General features: G+C 40.5%; 1 protein-coding gene across 11 annotated transcripts in view; it reads right to left on the minus strand.

The window, feature by feature from the left end:
* TMEM131L (transmembrane 131 like) overlaps positions 1 to 20,567 on the minus strand; it is a 159,665-nt gene that overhangs the window by 23,094 nt on the left and 116,004 nt on the right. For 9 of the 11 annotated variants that reach the window (XR_016393367.1, XM_089912303.1, XM_022599718.2 and 6 more), the window contains 10 exons: positions 19,636 to 19,777; positions 19,069 to 19,178; positions 18,003 to 18,075; positions 15,215 to 15,342; positions 12,349 to 12,491; positions 10,496 to 10,682; positions 10,100 to 10,285; positions 9,248 to 9,397; positions 8,290 to 8,915; positions 2,274 to 2,422 (listed from right to left, as the gene is read on the minus strand). Coding sequence is in view for 10 of the 11 variants with exons in the window: in XM_089912303.1 (XP_089768429.1) it covers positions 2,274 to 2,422; positions 8,290 to 8,915; positions 9,248 to 9,397; positions 10,100 to 10,285; positions 10,496 to 10,682; positions 12,349 to 12,491; positions 15,215 to 15,342; positions 18,003 to 18,075; positions 19,069 to 19,178; positions 19,636 to 19,777 (1,894 nt within the window). In the remaining variant the exon portion in view is untranslated. The remainder of the gene's footprint in view (positions 1 to 2,273; positions 2,423 to 8,289; positions 8,916 to 9,247; positions 9,398 to 10,099; positions 10,286 to 10,495; positions 10,683 to 12,348; positions 12,492 to 15,214; positions 15,343 to 18,002; positions 18,076 to 19,068; positions 19,179 to 19,635; positions 19,778 to 20,567) is intronic. The other 2 variants (XM_089912302.1, XM_089912304.1) reach the window with 2 other exon arrangements.

Genomic DNA, 20,567 nt, shown 5'->3' on the forward strand with positions numbered 1-20,567 from the left:
CTCTGCAATCCCCCCTACTATGCACTGACTTCAGCACTTGACTACATGGAAATGTCTTTCTCGACAGACCACAAATTCCTGGTTTGGAATGTCTGCGATTTTCTTATTTGGTATCACTCTCATTCCATTTACTTAAATGAAAAATGCATGCTTTTTGTAGAGTTTAAGCAAAAATTGAGTAGCATAAAGGAGGAAAAAAGAAATCATGCAAAATCCCATCACTCAGAAATAAGCAGGTTCTCCCACTGATTATTTGGCAAACCTTATTCTTTAATGTCTTTTTAAGAACCTATGCATACGTAAGGATGGGAGGACAGATGATGGGAGGAATTTAGAACACCAGGACCATGCATTATTTTTAAATATAAATTTAAGGCTCAATTTTATTTGAACTTAGAAGAAAATGAAGTAGAACCAAAGGAATGCCAACTTTCAATAACTGCTTCTTCTCCACATGATACATTAATTGCCTAAGGATCTCTCTAAGGTTAAGAAAAAGATGGTGAAAGATATTTTCGTAGGTTTTCACCCTTTTAAACTACTTGTTTCAGTTTTGCACAGGATTGGCTAGCTACCAAGATAAAATTAAAACTTACTTTCACTTACCTTTCAGTCCCACCCCCTGTTTTTGCAGATTTTATTACTATTTTTGTTTTGTTAAAGTTTTAATATTTGCGATCCACTTTGCCACCATAACTGCCCACTGTTTAACCAAAGTTCTGGATATAAAATGGAGAGAAACCTCAGAAGACCTTTAACACCGCTTCCTCAAACTTCTATCCCGGTTGGCTAAATTTCACTAACTTCATTTTTCAAGGAAGGCTCCCAAGTTCATTTGCGTTTACAGATGAATGTCTGTTGCTTTCGTGCCTGAGTGCCAGCTTCACTGGACATAATGTTCGTGTTCACATTTTCATTCTCTCGAAGATACTGTTCCACTGTTCTCAGACATTCGATGTTTCTACAGTCTGAGGCAAGCCTAGGTGTGTCTTTCTTGATTTTCCTGCCTTTTCCGCACAGTTCTTTAAGCTTTAAGTTCAACACCTTAACCAGGATGTGCCTATGTCCAGTATCACACATCAGCTTTCCCTGGTGTACACAGTGTGCCTTTGGATCTTTAAATTCAGTTTTTCACTCACATTGGGAAATTTTTCTTCTATTACATCTCTGAATACTTTTCTGATCCACTGTTGGGCCATTTACTGAGACAATCATTATTCTAATGTTGGACTGTTTTTGTCTTTGTCCCCTTATCTATCATCATCTTTTTTCCAAAATCTACAATCTCTTAAAATTTTTCCTCCACATTCATTCTGATTACCTCAAAGCCTTTCCTTCAGGTCAATAAGTCAATTTTTGGCCACTGAATAGGTAATGTACTGTCTACATTTATTCACTTAACTTTACAATATCTCTTCCAACCTCATCGTAGTATATTAATTTGCCTTTAAAAGCTAGAATTTTATTGAATTCATAGTCTATAGTGTGAAGTATTTTCAGAGTTCCCTTCAGGTCTCTGGATATGTTTTCATCTAGATTGGGATCTTGGTCTGTCTTCTGTACGTTCTACTCCTTTCCTTCATTTTTTACTATAGTATATTTGAACAGTTGCAATGCTATTTTTTTTCACTGTGCTTATGCTAATACACAGATAGCTCTGTCCTGTTGTGAAGCAGATAAATTCTCCGAAATCCCTTTCCCACCTTTATCTGGGAACTTTAGTTCCTATGAGATACAGGGCTGGGTTCTGCTTTCTAGACACTTTGCAGTGGCCTACACAGTGGGAAGGGAAAGAGCCGGCTGGGTCAGTGCACAAGCTTTGCCCTCTCTTCTGGGATTCTGTCACACCAGGGCCCATGCACTGAAGCTAGAAAGGCATCCCTCTCCTGTGGATCCTGGATAATGCTTCTAACTCAGCAAGATTTTGCCCTAAAAATGGATGTTGGGTAACAACTGGAGAGGCAAGATATGTGATCTGGTTCTACTCCACCATCTTTACCGAGGAGTTAATCCATTTGCTTAAGAACAGCTTCTCTTGAGAATAAAAGCTATCTGATATCACCAAAAATTGTTTTAGTATCTCCTGTATAATTAGAAGATAAATAAACTTCCTGAATACATGAACCTCACCAATTATCAATGTGGATTCAAATACATAACTATCCTCTTTGAGAAGTATGAAATACAGACGTACAGTTATTACATAGATATTTGCACTCTAAGTCCTAAACTTGGGTTTTGTTCTAATAGGCAAGAAAAAAAGGAATACAGACCTCGACTGAAGGTACGTCCTGCTTCTCAGAACATACGTCTTCTTTAGACGCTTTGTGAATCTTCTTTTCTGAAGCAGACTTTGTGTCAACCTTTTTCAAAGTTTCACAATTGTCTACTTCATTCTTGACAGGCACTTGCTGGTTATTCCCTTGAATAAATAAAAATGATTCAATTTCTAGCTAATTATTTCCATTCACATTCCCCACAGTTAAATCTTCTTCCTACACCAAACAATCTCATTTGATTTAATGAGGTTTAGACTTAAGGACTGTTTTGACATCCACAATGCTCTAGAAATTTATTTTGCTTACAGGTGAAAATGTACTTATATTACAAGTTTTACAAACAGTCGTTAAAAGAGGTCATGGGAAGAAAGAGCAGGGGCACACCATTATTCATAGCGGCATTATTCATGAAAGTCAAAAGGTAGAAACAACCCAAACGTGCATGGACGAATGGAAGGATAAACAAAATGTGGTAAATACCATGGAACACCATTAGCCTTAAAAAGGAATGATTCACTGCGCTACAGTGTGAATATAATTAGCATTACTGAACTGTACACACAAAAATGGTTAAGATGAGGGAAAAAAGGAATGAAGTTCCGACACATGACACAACATGGATGAACCTTGAAGACATTATACTGAGTGAAATAAACCAGTCACAAGACAAATATTGTGTGATCCTATCTGTTTGAGGGACCTAGAGTCATCAAATTCACCGAGATAAAAAGTAGAATGGTGGCTCCCAGAGGGTGGGGGGACGGAGTACGGGTAATTATTGCTTAATGGGTATGGAGTTTCTGTCTGGGATGATGAAAAAGTTCTGGAAATGGATGACAGTGATGGTTGTACAATGATGTGAATGTACTTAATGCCACTGAGCTTTACAATTTAAAATGGTAACTTTTAGGTTCTACATACTTTACCACAATATTTTTTAAGTTACGGGAGGGACAGAGGGAGGTAAGATCTTGGGTTCTGGTCATGACTCAGACACTAATTAGTTTTACTAATCAGAAGTAAGTCTCTTAAGCTCCCTGAGCTCCAGTTTCCTTATTTATGAAATGACAATACCACTTCCTCTGCCTACCCTGACTGACTGTTATGGAGATGCAACCGGAACAGACAGAAATATAAAGGGTCACCACCAATAGACACATGAACTGCTGGAGGGCAGGGCCTTCTCCTGCAGGAAACGCCCACCTGCCCTGGGAACAGCACCTGCGGGGTGAGAACCAAGTGCGAGACAATCACGCTGGCAAGGTCTGCACCGGCAGGAACCACACCAGAAACGTGACCTTTCCTTTGTTTTTTCAAATGACGTCATTCCTAAGTGTATTTCTTCTTCTATCCTTGACTTTGACATATGGTCAAACAGACTTCAACGCCACCATAACTGGGCTCAGTGTTCTAATATGAATCGGAAAGGATTTCAGTACCTTCCCCTTTTTTCTTTAACTGAAAATCCCTCACGACACCATGGCCATCTGAGAAAGTGTAGATGCCTACGGTGCAAATACATCACAGCAGAGCAGGCTGCCGGCTCCCATCCGGCCCTGCTGAGGGGCCTGGGGCTGCACGAGGCTCTCAACCCAAACGACAGGAGGGGTCAAACGCCCTCCAGACCCTGCAACCCTGAAGCTACAAATCAAGCTCACTCAAAGCAAGATGCATACATTTCAACGACGCTTAAAAGGTAAGCATTCTTTTATTTTGTTAACGGAAAATTATGTAAATATTACATAGCCATAAAAATGCTGGGGAAGCATAAATTCCTCTGCAACACAGATTGGGTGTGAGACGCCCACAGAGGAAACCATCCAGGACCGCGAATGAGCCAGGAAAAAGCCAAGAGCAAGGGAGACAGGGGTCCAAACAGAAAAAGACATCATAAACAAAGACATCACTTCGGATGCCGGAAGCCATCGGTGTGAACGGAATATAGATATTCTCCTCCAAAAATGTGCTGTGACTTTCCTAGGGTCTTAATTCATGAGAAAATGGTTTTCTTCAGGCCAAGAATCGCACTAAAAGTATTAGCCATCAAAGTTTCTTAGGAAGGGTCAAAATTTAATATCCAACACTAAACTACCCCCTAAAAAGGGATAAAGCACAGACTCTCCGAAAATTACTAATGCCTATTGTGGGGGCCAAGAATTAGGACCAACAATAAAATGAATTCAAATTCAGCCTTTGAGAAATTCTATCACGACAATATTCAAGAATCCAGAAATACCGTGAGCATACACTTCATTTAAAAATGGAGCCATCCCGTGGCATCCTACTAAGTGTGCTTACAGCATTATATGCTTTTCTGCCATTTATCTCACAGAGTAGGAGTATTTGAGCCACAGAGACAACAAAACAAATACAAGAACAGGAACAAGTTAACAGGCCAGAATCCTGCTTGGATTTCTACTGAATCAAATCTAATTGTATGATATATTTTGAGTAAACCACTAGATCTTCATTTCCAGTTGCCAGTATCTGTGCAAATGAGACTATTTTTTGAATTTCTGCAAATATTGGTATTTCAGAAATTTTGGAGGTATCTATCTAATTCAGTGAAAACTTTCAAGTGCTATTAATTTCAAGGTTTTAGGGTATTATTAAATTGAAAAGTTCATTATCCTTTACATTATTATAAGCAGAAACAACGAAAAAATTGCTAACTATTCCTGAGGCCAGAAGCAATTTGCCTCTAGCCCTAATTCTAAGTCTGTATTATTTTGATCATATAATGAAAAAATAACAGTTATAAACAGTTTGAAAAGAGACAAATTTCAAAAGATCCCTTACACGACACATAAAGCCCTGCTGTTGTCAGAGCATCAAGAGACTCTGGACCATGTAACACATGCTTGGAAGGCGTCGCTGTTTCACGGTTGTTTGACAGGCTGATGCCAAAAAACAAGTCAAGAGACTGCATTTCTATCGGGAATTTTAATTTATGATTTACTACAGGCCTCTCAGGAGGAGGCAGGAGAAAGAGCAGGAAAGGGGTGACACATTTTCTGTTATTCAGAAAACACTCTGTTTCTCCACAACAACAACAGTGAGCACGTAGCCAGAGCCATTAATATACAGCCTGGAAGATTTCGTTCTCACACAAGAAGTTACCCTCAGAAAAAAATAACTGTCTCAGAATAAGAAAAGGCCCAGTGCTTCAGGCACCTCCAGGAGTTCTGGCGGGTTCAGGATGCCATTTCAGGCACTCTCGGGAGAAAGGTCACCTCCCCAGTCCCCTTTCCCAAAGGTAGTCTTGTCACTAGACCTGGTTCTAAGAACGTCTGTGTACTTTGGGAGAATGGCTAGAATGTGGCACAGACACTGACTGGTTTCAACTGAGTGAGTGGAAGTTCCCGAGGGGCCATCGGTTCAGCTCGCAAGACTGAAGCTGTTTTCTTCAGATTCTAGAAAGGATCTTAAGATGGAAACACAAAGTGAAATCCTTTTCAAAATAAGAAAAGAACTGATGCTCAAAGTTGGAAGGAAAAACTTGGAAGGTTCTTACGTTTTTGGTTTTCTCATTCTTGAGTGTTCTTTACACCCTGTGACCCCCTGCCTGTCGCCATCTGCCAGCTTATTACAATGCTTTCCTTCAAATTCTGACAAAGGAACCCTGAACCCTCAGTATGACCAAAAGACTCCGTATCTTACCTTCAAACTACAATTTGCTTCCCCTAAATTTCTCAGTCCTTTCTTATTTTTAAAATTCTCAATTCTTTAAAATGTTTAAATTGTAAATTGATGGCAGGCCGCTTGTTTACTTTTTAACCTCTTTGATATTTTCCTAGAATAGTGATGTAAACAGAAAACAGTCAGAACCAAATACATGTCAGTGAATGGATTTCCCTGTGAGGAACCTCCTGCTGACAGATTAATTCTGGAGAGAAATACAGGGCTGCAAATTAGCACCTTTGAATTTGCTGGTATGAACATGGTGGAAAGCCAAAGTTCTTTCATCAAATCTTATGTGATCTGACCAGCAATCACCCTGATACTGCTTAACAGGCTGACAAGTCAGCTAAAGAGGAGTTTAAAAAAAATTCCTGAAGTGAGAGATTGGTTTTCATTTAAAGCAACATAAGCATACCAGTCATCTGTACAGGGAGGAAAGGTTCGGGGCGGGTTTGCCATCTACAATGATACAAGCAAACGCTATGTTTGTGGGCTCCCTTGTTAAATTTACTCACACTTGCCGAAGTGTTATTAGATACTATATGGTCATCTAGGCTCAACTACAGGGATTAAACAGCATGTACTGGACAAGAGTATCCAGGAGCACCAAGTCAAATCCTCTGACCCACCCTGGCACTACATGGCTGGCCCACGCCCTTCAAAGAGCTCTGATGCAGCAGAAGGCCTTCCCGTCCATCCACCCACAAGGCCACAGCCCTTGCGTTCTGCAGGCACATCTACCCAGATGTCTGATGGATGCACTGGACCACAGAAGACGCACTTCTGGAGGAACAAGTCCCTCAAACAAGTCTGATTTGAAGTTTGTATCAAGTCAGCCTATGTCAAATACTGTCCTCAGGCCTAAATGACACATGAAACAAGAGAAAAACCCAGCTAGACTCACTCCATAATTTCACCCTTTCACAAGAGTTTTGTAGTCTGGGCCCTAGACAGTGTCAGGACAGAAATGGATGAACAGACACCCCTCTGCCCCGCCATCAACACCCTCAGACAAGGAATGCTGTGACTTCATGGAGATCTGGTAGAGGCTTCATCCAGGGGGCGCACTCACACACTGGGGGAGAGGCCGTGGGGATAGCTGGCCCTGCAAACAGGAGTCCTCTTCAAGCGTGCGCACTGCTGCCAGGGAAATGGCACCAACAGGGTGGAACAAGGGGCACCGGGAGTGATGCACAAATTGCCCAAACCATGTTCTACTCAGAGGACCCTGCCTTCCTTTTGAATTAGAAACGTCCTTTGATGGAACATTTAAAATTCAGGTTGGTATTTTCCCTACTAAATGCATCAAGTTCATTAGAATCAGCCAATCTATTAATACAATCTTCTCTACAATACCAAGGAGTGAAAAATATGATGTTATTTATATTTAGATGTTTCAAATAAGATCAAAGGTAACTGATTCTTTCAGATTAAAAAGTGTCAAAAATTTGACTCTTAATGGGAGAAGAAATGTGCTTATCAAAATGGTCAGGATAAACACACAAAAATAAGCACAGGCTCTTATGCCAGAAGCCAGAGGGATCAGTTAAAGATTTAATGACAAATGTATGTGTAGGTAGGCTTCCTAGTCTAGCTTTGCTTGCATTTTTATTAACTGCATTTGCTACGAGAGAACATCTACCTTCTTTTAACCAAGGAACGCGACCAGAGAAGAACCAGGGAGAAGGAGCATGCAATGGTGGCAGCTGCTACATACAGAGAGTTGTTAAGTTTTGTTCCATCAGAAACATGCCATAGGCTGATTGATTTCTGCAAACAGTCTGAAAAGCCAAGATAAAAGATACTTCGGGGGCTTCCCTGGTGGCGCAGTGGTTGAGAGTCCGCCTGCTGATGCAGGGGACACGGGTTCGTGCCCCGGTCCGGGAAGATCCCACATGCCGCGGAGCGGCTGGGCCCGTGAGCCATGGCTGCTGAGCCTGCGCGTCTGGAGCCTGGGCTCTGCAACAGGAGAGGCCACAACAGTGAGAGGCCCGCGTACCGCAAAAAAAAAAAAAAAAAAAAAGATACTTCGGAAGAGGTGTCCGTAAATTCCAACAATACAATATGATATTCGCATCATTCTAATGAATGGACTGAAAAAAGTAAACTTCTTAACCATGATGCTCTAAAAACTTGGTGTCCCGTCCTAAACTTTCCTTCTTAGAAATGGTATTTCAACATTTATACCTTTGCTAATAAAACTGTGTGTGTGAACTAAAAATTCAGCAGCCACAGTTCAAACTAAAGTCATAGATGAGAACAAATTCCACTAAGAACAGACTGGAGACAAACAAGAGAGAAGAGTCACCAAGGAGGATGGAAAAATTACCATTATTTTTTCTGGAAATTTCTGGCAAGTCTGACTGGCACTGAGGTGAATTTCTCGGCAAGTGATTTTCAGGTAGTTTCTTAGGGGTCTTCAGAGGACAGACCTCTCGCTCCTTGAGTTCGGCTATGTTTTCTGAAATCTGAAGGTCCGTTTCCTTAGGAAACATACATGTCTGTACTCCTTCCTTCACGTGACATTCGGAAGAAGTATTACTGACAGCAATTGCGTTTTTCAGTGTGTTTTCTTCTTTACTCAGTAAGTTTTGGGGAAGAGTTAGATTCTTCTGCAGGTTGACGTTTAGGCCACCTGTGTACTTGAGGCCCACCCAGGTCTCGCCCATCCCGGCAGGGCATGCGTCCTCTTTAGCAGCAGCCAGGGAGCCGCCTGGGGCCGAGGCCTGCTTGTCCTCTGCAGGGGCGCTGGCACTGCCGGCAACGGCTGCACTGGCTTTGTGTTTCCCGTAATAGACCGAGCACTTGTGCTTTTTCTGCGAATGGCTGTAGGTGGCCGGGCTCCTCTTCGTTGCGTTCTGGATCCTGCTCTGCGGGGGGTTTACCGGAAGGCAGCTTTTCCCTCGACCTTTATCGGAGGGGCTGTAGGTATCGAGAAAGTTCTTGCAATTGCTTCTGGATTTAAGAAGAAAAACATTTAACATAAAGGCAAACCAGGTAAACCTCTCCCTCTCTGTTTCTAACTCCATGAGAAAGAGGGAGCAGTCTGGGGTACACCAAGGAGCTCTCACCTTTCGTTCTTCTAAAGCTCCGGGAGTTTAATAAACTAAGTCCTTACGTGAAGTCTATCTTATAATGAAAGAAATGGTGTAGCTGTCACAACAGTGACTTAAAGAAAATTGTACTGAAACAAATTTGGAACCAAAATGTATATGACCTTAAAACAAAATCAGAAATGAGTCATACCAAAGGTGAGAACCCTCTCCCCACACTACAAGAATTCTTACTTGTGAGAATGGGAGCTAATTACATCCATCGGACTATTGCTTTGCTGTGAAGAGGAGCTGGCATTCTGCCTCTGTCTCGTTTTCATGAACTCCATCAGAATGTACTGTGCTTGTTGGAAGGCTATTAAAATCACACCCAACAGGGACAAACTGAGGACGAAAGCAACGGGGTTCATTACTGCCTGGTTGTGACTGGCATTAAAAAGACTAGCTCACTAACACGACATTGTAAATCAACTATACGCCAATAAAAAAAAAAAAAAAAAAAACTAGCTCTACAGAAGAGTGGTGAATCAATCGATGGGAAAAGTCTAAAGAAATGCTATTAAGATTCCATATCTTACGGATATGGAATGACTCCATAATTTCTGACATCTCTTAAAGATTCAAAAAAACTGTTTCTGAAAATGTGAATATTTATAATTCTGACATACCAGTTCAATTTTTAAAGACATTTCCAGGATAAAATCACATTTTAAAGGGTCATTCTAGTCTTCTAATCTCAAACTGCCGTTGCACTGAGCTAATAACACATCCTATGTCACAGATGATGTTCATATATCCTAAATGTTACATATAACATTCACATCTTCCACCGGGACGGCCAATGAACATATATGGAACACAACTGTCCATTACACTCCTAGGTCCTATGACTCGCCTACAATTAGTTTAGAGAATAGTAAATTCTCTTCAAGCATACCAGGAACTACTTTGTCTACTTCACGAATGTCAAAATTCCACTCAATTCATATGCTTTGATCCCACCGGGCAATATCCATTTCCATGCAACTCGGCTGGATGGCGTCTCCACTCAGTGAGGGAGGAACAGTGGAGAAGGTGGCAGCTTACCTGACAAAGAAGACGGTGAGCCTCCAAAACGACTCCTCCCAGCTGGGTCCCGGAACCACGTCCGCACACAGAGGCAGCAGGTGATGAGGGAGGGTTACGTTGAGAGTGAAGCGAAACTCCAGGTCTGCCGCCGTGGCCAGAGTCAGCTCGCGGATGACCCAGGAAGAGGTGAAGTCTGGAGTAAACCTGACAGCAAGAGGCATCTTTATGAACTTTGATGGTTTTAATTTTAGGCACAAAACAGAATAATCATAATGGCAGCAGAATTTCTTACTTCTGCAAGATAAATACTAACATGAAAACAACTCAAGACATCTTATCAATGAAAAAAAGTTTTTCCCCACAATATAGTAAATGCGACCCTAAACTGAAATGAGGTTAAAGTCCAATGCTCACACAATGCTGATGTCCCGGGATGTGTTGGGGTCCAAGGAAAACTGCTGACAGTCTAGAACTTCAAATCCATAACCTTGGCAATTATACCCATTAATTTTCAGAGATGTCACAGTTATAGGAAGTGGTCCGATATTCTCAACCTTAAAGTTCTTCGTAATTGATAAAATTTGCTTGCTGTCTTTCAGTTCTAGTGAGGATGAAAAGTGATATTCAGTACAGATGAACTGAAAAATTTATTTAAAATAATTTACTGAATCAACATTTACTGAATCCACAAACCATGATCTACATGATTAAAATGTAAAAAAAAATTCAATACAAGCTCAAAGCATGATTCCTAGCTAAATTCTAGATTCTACTACCAGAATATGATAAAAATACTTAACTAGTCAAGGTTTTTCTTAAGTTAAATGATCTGCCTACGTACCCAAAGTAACAAAAATCTCTTCTTTGTTCTTTTACTTATTAAAGGTTAAGGTGAAAAGTTTATTCTTCTCAGAAGCTTAATAGTTTGGATTTACCACGAGCCACCGTGCACCCTGTGCCCCGGGAGCCTCATTCACACCCAACAGGACCAGTTTGGAGGGTGTGTGTGCTTCTGTGTAAAACCATCACGGACACTAGAAACACAGTTCAAACTCCCATTACATTAAGAGGTAGTAAATACTTAAATCCTTGCAAATAATGAGAGCACATTTCATGTTGGGAGTTTAAAAAAGGAAGACGTATCAATTTTTAAAATATTCCTATAAATTTATAACCCACAATTTATTCCATATTAGGACTAACATTTTATCTGGTTCTACGGTTTATACTCCTCCATAACTCTAACTTTCAAGGCAACTCTAAACTATTGAATGAATGAGTGAATGAATGAATGAAAAAAAACGAACACTTTGATGAAGATTTTGAATGCAAAATGGCCAGTCTTTTCAAACTCAGTGCTCATATAGCATAGTTTTCTAAAATAAAAAAATTCACAATCAGGCGTTAAAATAGCTCTACAAATTATCCAATGGTTTCACCAATCAGTTTTCTCCATAGGAGACATACTGTTACACTAAAATGCTTTCAGTGCGTTCCTGAAATTAAAAATAATAACAGGAAAACAAGACAGAATTTACCAAAAACATTCTACATCTATTGTTTTACTTTTGCCTTAGTTCTTAAGGAAGTTCTTGGAACTAATATAAATAGTTTAAAAGCATTTAATTTAAATACATGCAAAACTTAGAATTTTCTAATGGAACACTTAAACAAATTTCTAAATCTGCACTGTCTGATACAGTAGCCACTAGACACATATGGCTACTTAAATTTAAATTAAATTTAAATTAAATAAATTTAAAAATTGAGTTTTTCAGTCACACGAGCTATATTTTAAGCACTCATTAGCCACATGTAGCGAGTGGCTGCCATAATGGACAACACAGACGTAGAACGTTTCCATTACTGCAAAAGGGCGGTTAGTTCACCTTCAGCCTTCTCTCTACTTATCATTTTGGTGTGATTTTTTTAGGATTAGGTAACTGATAACCAAATTAACAGTTTCACACTATTTATCTTAAATATTTGACACTCTACTGGTAACTTAACATTATACTTTTCCCCCCATATCTATTATTTGAGTTGGGTTAAATATCTAAGGCTATTGTTCCTAATCAAGTGGTACCAGCCTACATATGCTCAAATGTTTGCCTGATTTAATTATTAGCATCAATACAATGAATTTACTGTAAATTTTTTAAAGAATCTTCTCATATCTCCTTTTGCTCTTGGCTTTGGCACCAAGCCTGTCCTGTCCAAGTGCCACATACACAGACCACACACACGGACCACACGCAGGGACTCACGTCTCCGGCAGCCCATCAGTGTGGACTCGGGCACCTTAAAGCGCAGTGAACCTCCAGTGCCAGGAAGTCTCCCGCCCACCTTCAGTAGCTCTCTTGCTCCAAATCCTTCCACGCCAATCATGTCGATAACAGTCAAGTTATTCCTACAGAGAAAGGAGATGCAAATAAAAATGCACTGCAGTCGAGTTGTCACAAGATACAATGCACTTGAATTTAAATATTCCTAATTAGCAAAACAAAATTTTTTAAGTTTTGAGAGAAAACTCAGTTTAAATAGTGTGGCGTCTCCCGCCATCTCAGAGCACAGAAGCTGCCAAGCCCGGCAGAGTCAAGGCAAGCTGAGCGGGCAAGAACCAGCAAATGACCATGATCACTCTCCAGTTTCCACCCAAGAATGGAAACCTATATTTTTCTAACCAGGCACCAGGGTGGTGATCAGACCTCCAAGAGACAAAAAGTGAAGGAATAAACTGGGGGGCCACAAAGAAACATTAACAAATTTAGACAAATTGACAAAAACTGTTCATAGGGTGAATTAAGGAGTTTTCATAGTAATTGTGACTGTAAGAAATTCTTCCTTAGGGCTAATTCTAGAAATGAAATCCTATCCTATCTTTTGAACCAAAGATTTAAAATACCATCCTACAAATAGCATGTATCTACTCAAGTTCTTATTAGTCAAATAGTAATTCAGACTAGCTTTTGCCTTTTCATTAACTGAAATCAGGATTCCTAGAATGGAAAGTTCAGTGGAAATGATGTTTAAATGATGCAGACTGCACTGAAAGTCAGTTGCCATTAAGGTAAACCCTAGAAGCAAAATACACTGAGATATCTTTACACCTTCATCTAAAGGATTAAAACCTTTATTGAACCACTTAAAAGCCTTTAAAGTGATGTTAGATGAGTGATATTGTTTACAGAAAAATATGGTGTCTCTCAATACAGAAACCACCAAAACTAAATTAACTACTATAAAAAACTGAGACTTTCTTTTCAAGCCTGACACAGCTTAAGCTGGGATGAGGTAAAGCTTATCTCTACACTTCCCATGACCTTAGTTCTTCAACAGAGAATGGGTTTAAAAGGACACACGTTGTCAGCAGAGCACTAAAATGCTTACTAGAACGTTAGTCATTCGTTTGTTCTAGTCAGCATTACTTAAAATGCTCAACAAAACAGTCTCTTTTTTTAATTTAATTTTTTATCGGAGTATAGATTTACAATCTTGTGTTAGTTTCTGCTGTACAACAAAGTGAATCACTTATACATAGACATATATCCACTCTTTTTCAGATTCTATTCCCATATAGGTCATTACAGAGTACTGAATACAGTTCCCTGTGCTTAGTTATCTATGTGGCAAATCTTTGATACAACACCAATATTCAACAAGTGAAGTCTCTTGAAGGTTCTTTATGATGTGAAATCTGAAACTATATTAATGAATTTTCATAGTTTGTTACATTAAAATCCAGTGGTCTCTCTTGCACATTTTACCAGGGATGATTTTTGGATTATCATAATTAGTTATTTGGAAAAGACGGTTCACTGTGATATGTAGATCTTCCAAATGTTGACACATTTCATTATACTTATAAAAATCACGTTTATTAATATCCTCACTGTGGTTAACAGAAAAGTACTTTAAGTACTGAGAAGCTGTGAAGCTCACAGTGGCAGATACAAGTTTTCCAAAACTCTACTTTTCATGCGAATGCTCAAATTTTATCATTGGCAACAAACACTACCCTTGAAGTGACCGGCTCACTTTGTTCATTTTCAGGAAAATGTTTGCCAAGTACCTGAATCTGAAACAACCATAGTTTTTCTGCTAATCATCCTTTCAAGTAAAAATGGTGTTCCATGAAAAAAAGTGGCTAATTCAGCTTATAATTCAAACAGTCGCCAACATATTTTTCTTGGAGACAACCATGGATGCAGTATGAGTGCTTTATGGGTACTTCTTTTTTTGGCAGGGGGCGTGTACAGTTGTTTTACAATGAACAAGCAGACTCTTTTAAGAACTTCATCTTAGTGCATTTTCTTTTTAGCAGCACTCACCTGCAGAAGAACAAACTCGTATATTAAAGGAAGTCCTGAATAAGAAAGTCTTTTGCCAATTGGTATGACACTGGAAAAGCTTAAAAGATATATATAACTAAAACGTCATTAATGAAAAAATTAAATTTGTGTTAGAAGTCTCACCAATGCAGAGAGGGCTTCAACAGAGATCTGTATTTACTGTAAATTTTTGAAAGAAGACTCTCAATAAAGAGTAAAGAGGAAAAAAAATTCAGAATGAAAAACATTTGGCTGCTTAAATCAGCTGGCAATAATTGTTCATTTAAAAGGAAGGAAAAGAAGTAAAACAAGCCAGTGGGCTCAACTAAGGACTTTTTCCATTGTCCTTTGGGGCTACAGAGAATTCCAGAAGCAAGAGAGACATGAGAACAGTGTAAATCCAAACACCACGGAATGAAAACGTATATGGCAGTGTTTCAATTATTCTTCTGAGCTGAGGACAGAAAAGTAAGTGTGGATGTGTGTGTGTGTGTGTGTGTGTGTGTGTGTGTGTGTGTGTTCATAGTGTGCTCTGCCCTCTGTGACGGTGGATGAGATGCCGCGGGAAGGGTACCGCTGCCCTTGGAGAGGTGGGCACACGCTACCCATGGTACAAGGCAGGAACCTGACACACAGAAGGCCTAAGTGCAGAGACTGAGGGAGCCGCTCTCCTCAGCCACTGCCTCTCCTACCCTTGGACACAGCTCATCACTGAGGGCCTGAGTGAGTCAACGTCACCTCTTAGCTAAAGAGATTCTTGAGAGAAAGAGTCAGCCAGCCAATGAGAAAGAGACACACCTACCGGATTAGGATGAGGGAGGTGACTTTTCCATAGTCAGCTGGCGTGAAAACTACACCAACCCTTTTCCTTTCCAAAGGTTGCAAATGTAAGTGGAGGATGCCAAACCTGGATTCCTCAGAATGCACACCCTGCAAGTCATTAATAAATGCAATTAACTCCTAGAGAACAAGATTCCATCTTCATTAAAATGCATAAACATGACTGCTGTTTCTTTAACGTCTGGATCTGACCACCCAAATCAACCTGTGGAACTTGTTTACCGCGAGAGTTCACACCCATCAAAGGTTCCCGAGCCCGGCTGAGAAGCAGAGGCAGAGGTTGCAGGACAACCTGACACAGAGGCTGGAAAGGGGACTTGCCGCCTGGACCAGATGGGAGCTGGGGCTACAGGCCTTTGATGCAAAGATGCTTTGGATGTAAAACATTACTGAGAAAACAGAGCAATAGCCTCTGCTTGAATGCTACAGGAATCTGACCAAACCACCTGTCCACTGCTGGACAACCCTAAATTCTCTTTAATATTAAGTTTATAAAGAAACCATCTTTATTTAGTTTCTCCATTTAGGAGAAAGATCTTTATTTATTCATATCCTCCTTTATTCTCCCCAAGATTTCTCACTTTCTCTGAATAAATTTTGTGTTCTAAATTTAATATTCAAGATTTAGTTCTTCGGGCTTCCCTGGTGGTGCAGTGGTTGAGAGTCCGCCTGCCAATGCAGGGGACATGGGTTCGTGCCCCGGTCCGGGAAGATCCCACATGCAGCGGAGCGGCTGGGCCCGTGAGCCATGGCCACTGAGCTTGCGCGTCCGGAGCCTGTGCTCCGCAACGGGAGAGGCCACAACAGTAAGAGGCCCGTGTACCGCAAAAAAAAAAAAAAAAAGATTTAGTTCTTCATCATTGTGGTAGACTTTCCCTCTTTCCAATGTTTTTTCTAGCACCTTCTCACTAAAAATAATTTATTAATTCTTTAGAACTGTAACCATGTAGTCTTCATAATATTTCTCTTTTCTATATTTTTAGTTTTTAAATTTGTTTTATCCCTCAGTTATTGCTCGCATTTCCCATACTATCTGAAAGAAGAAATAGCGATGGCATTTGATTCATTTTCATTAAAATTATAAACTTCATGAAGGGAGGAATTCTGCTTTATACACATATGAATGTTGAAAAAAAGCTGCCGATTTAGGGTATTAAAAGCATGATAACAACAGCACCAATTATTAAATAAAATAGTTCTTATATGCCAGGCTCTGGAATATAATTAGGCATATAAAATGCTAAGCATTCTATAAACCTATGGAATCTTCAAACATTATTATGAGTGAAAAAGAGGAGACCTGGAGAGGTTAAATAATTTACCCAGGACTACATGGAGGAGCCTGGCTTTGGAACTTTGAATGTCCAATGGTCTTAACCAAAGGGACCGCATTTCTAAAAATAAACCAACAAAACAAAAATGTAGTTCTTTCTTATATAGCAAAGAATTCTAATAAGGATTTTAAGTTAAATTTGTAGTGTCTCAGAGACATTGATACTGACTATTCTTTTTGTCAATGTAATAAATTAACAATGGTGATATCTCCTTTGTCACAAAAGGTATAACATTCTCAGGGAAAATCTTCAATCACAGATTAAAATCTTTTCGCGAGTTCCACCATTTGTTTAAATCTGAATAGAACACTGACATGTAAAAGAAACTGGCATTATTTTTGGAATTTCAAGTTACATGTGGTTAAGTAGTCGTGGGACAAAATACCTGTTAGCATTTTGGACTCATTTACCTCCCAGCAGTCCTGGGAGGCTGCCTGGTGAAGAGACGAGTGAGAGGGACAGGGCAGGACAGGCTTGCTAACACAAGACCCAACTGCCTAGACCACTGACAAAGGGAAAGGAACGCTACTGCTTGCGTGTTTCTTACTATAAATAACTCTCTGTTAAAAATCCACTTAAAAGCTTGCTTTGATTCGTTCTAACTCACAGTTGGAGGCTATCTGTGGCCCCCCTCTTTCAAGTTAATCTAGAGCCAACAGCGTATCTTTGGAGCGTTATGGGTAGAGAAAGAAGAAAATACCCAAGGCATTTGAATACGTGTGTGTATTAGAACCACAGTGACATGCATATGTGTGTCTGTGTATTTTTTTAAGAGATGCTTCATTTTTAATTGATCTCAAGCACAGAATACCAGTGACCCACAGGACGACTGCGTGAAAACTCAGAAAGCAGGCTGCCAGTTCCCAGTTAAGCAATGTCCTCGCCACGTGACATGTTTACTCCCTCCCTGGGTATTTATGCGAGACCTCATGAGGGCCCAGAGGCTCAAGACTCCCAGAAATCCTTTTTTATAGAGCAGGTGACTATCACAGAAACTGGGTGATCTGCTAAAAACATGAAGCCAGTTTAGTAAGAGAAGATTTCTTTTTAACATATTTGTTTTTACCTTATCTTGCCCTTAAAAGAATTTGATGGGGCCAAGGAATCTTAAGAGAATTATAAATTCTGGGATCTCGGGCTTTATGGTTTTCTACATAGCTCTGATTCAATTGTTATTTCCTCACTCACAGGAATCTAAATGATCAAATTAAAATGATTTACAGGCTCACATGAACCGTGGGCTCCTGCTGCATTAGTTAATTGGAAAAAGCTGCTACGTATACTTAACTCCTAGAGTACAAAAATAGAGAGCCACAGATATTACATAAAGACACTTGAAACACAAATCAGTGAGGCCCATATGCTATGTGTCTAGCTTGTCAGCGTTCTTTTTTCTGTGTAAAGATGACATCCTACCCGGTAAGGGCAAGCCTTGGTGAGCTGGAATTCACTAGTTGTGAAATTGATCATCTGTACATCGGTGCCAAACCTGTAAAGAAAAAACTGTTTAAAAGAGCATTCAGATCACCAAGGAAGAGGAGAACATACGTGCACATATAGATACGTATGCATGTATTTGCACACAGACCCAGTTCACCCTGACCTGTCACTCCTGTGTCCCAGCCCCCCACGCTGTACCAGGCATGTTGTAAGAGCTCAATAAATATTGTTGAATGAATCATGTTGGCAGCACAGAATGTAAAGAATCATATGGTGACAAAAGCTCCCAACATGAAGCCATTTTTTTTTCCCCCAAATGGTTCACAGCTATGGAACCTGATAGGAAGTGACTCTCAGCCATGGACCGTTCTATCTCCCAGTGGATATTTGGCCACATCTAGAGACACTTTTGGTTGCTGCAGCTGGGGAGGTCCCACTGGCATCTACTGGGTGGGAGCCAGGAATGCTGCTAAACATCCTTCAAAGCACAGAACGCCCCTACCCCCACCCCAAACAGAGACTCCTGTGGTCCAAAACATCAGGAATCCTGAAGCTGAGACCCAGGGATGAGGGCAGGTGTCACTGAGCCAGAAGAGGAAACATGCTAAGTGAAACTGTGACTACTGTGCAAAAATAAGATGTAACGGACGTGAACTATGATCATATTTTGTATAACAACACTAGGTTAAAACACACTGAACCACTAAACTCATTTCTTGTGTTGCCCAGAGGTCACTGTGATTTCAATTCTAAATTTTAGGAGTACATGTGAAAAATCATGATTGTAAAGGTTCCCTGACAAGAAAAGAATATTGTGCTGGGCCCTGGACTTGACATGGTAACATTCAAGACCCACACGGTACCCAGAACTGGGAACTGTCCTCAGGGGTCTGCACTGAGGAGATGGGGGCTGTGGTCACAGGCTGATCCCAGGCACATCCACACACAGGTCCCAGGGAAAACGCAAAGGACGTTAAATAATTCTGGGTCTTAACAGGACCTCCCAACACCCCGTGAGAGGTCTTCACCAGCTGGGCATTACCATTTGTGCAGCAGGCGCGCGGCAGCCTCGGGCTTCGGGTACAAGGAGACAGGCAGGAGCTGCAGGGAGACTGGCCATGAGGAAGGGTTCTTCACCACAAAGTACTTCACCTAGATGTGCAGAGAGGAGAGTCAGACCCCAGGGAAGGCAGAACCACTCCTGAGATGCCCCTGCAAAAGTGCATCACCTGCATCTAACCATGAACCATCACCCAGTCAATTCCTCTCCCCTCTGAACTTCAAACTCACTCACTCCTACTGAAGCCCGTGTTAGTCAGGATTTTCTGTTGTTGCAGTTGAATACTTTCTTAGCTGATAAGATTCTGAACTGAATACAGACTTCATAAAACGTGTTTGTTTTAAGCATTTTCAGTCTGTTCATGAGTCTTACCCCTTACTTTTGTTCTTCTGACACCTCCCTCCTGAAAGCACTGAATGGCATACGTGCGCCACTTAATTTCCACTAATTTTGGTTCTGAAACAGTATCTCAAGGTGGCGATACTCTGATAACATAAAAACCCAAGAGCTGGGGTGAAATGAAGAGATGAAAAGATGCAGGACCCTCACCACGCTGTTCCTCAGGGCGGTGGCGCTGAAGTTTAACACGAGGCCAGCCTCCGGGATCAAACGAGGCAGGAAGAGAGCAAAGGGTTCGGACTCCTTGGATTTCTTCGAGTGGGCAAACCGAGTCATTCCTAAAACGTTCCTCCTGTGTAATGCGTAAACAAAGAAATTATGAAAAATAATTTTGACAGAAAAAAAGGAAATCACTTCCACTAAGAGGAACAAGGGGATCTTGGAAAAAAATGATTTATTTGGAGTCTGGGTGACACAAACTACAAGATGATCCTGGAAGGTCCTGTTTTACTAGAGAGCAAGGAAGTGCTCAAAGAATGATGGGCACACAGCGCTCCCATCAGGCAAATCTGGGACAAGTCAGCATCAAAAATAATAACGGTGGTAAGGACCAAAGAATCCACAGTGATGCTCAAAAAGAGTGTAGAATGAACAAAATAATTAGAAACATCACCATTTTTGCAGCCATCAATTCAACAACTGATCCCAGGCAAGGATTATCAATGGATGCCAAAATCATGGGGTGAAACATTCTCAGGGAACAGGAAATGTACATGGTCTTGAATTATCATAGCACATATTACGTATTAATTGCAAAAGGAAAACCATCTACAATGGAGAGAGTCAAATGATTCAACTGAGCAATGTCAATAATGGGACAAACTGACATTTATGTCCCTCCCTCAGGTGATGAAATGATAAAGACACAACACCGACCAAGTAATTAGTACTCTTCCCCGAAATGCTTAACAGGAATGTAAACTTGAAGAACCAACCCCCAAAAATCCAACGTTTTGAATGTTCTATAAGACAACTGGCTAGGACGCTTTAAAACACTGACACTATGAAAGACGAAAAAAGGTGCAGACACTAGTCTGAAGAAAATTAAGGAAACATGACAACCAAATGCAATGCATGGTCCT

The sequence above is a fragment of the Delphinapterus leucas genome, chromosome 5 (assembly GCF_059928025.1).
Source record: "Delphinapterus leucas isolate spDelLeu-1000000601 "Yukka" chromosome 5, BTC_Dleu_Yukka2, whole genome shotgun sequence".
Lineage (NCBI taxonomy): Eukaryota > Metazoa > Chordata > Mammalia > Artiodactyla > Monodontidae > Delphinapterus > Delphinapterus leucas.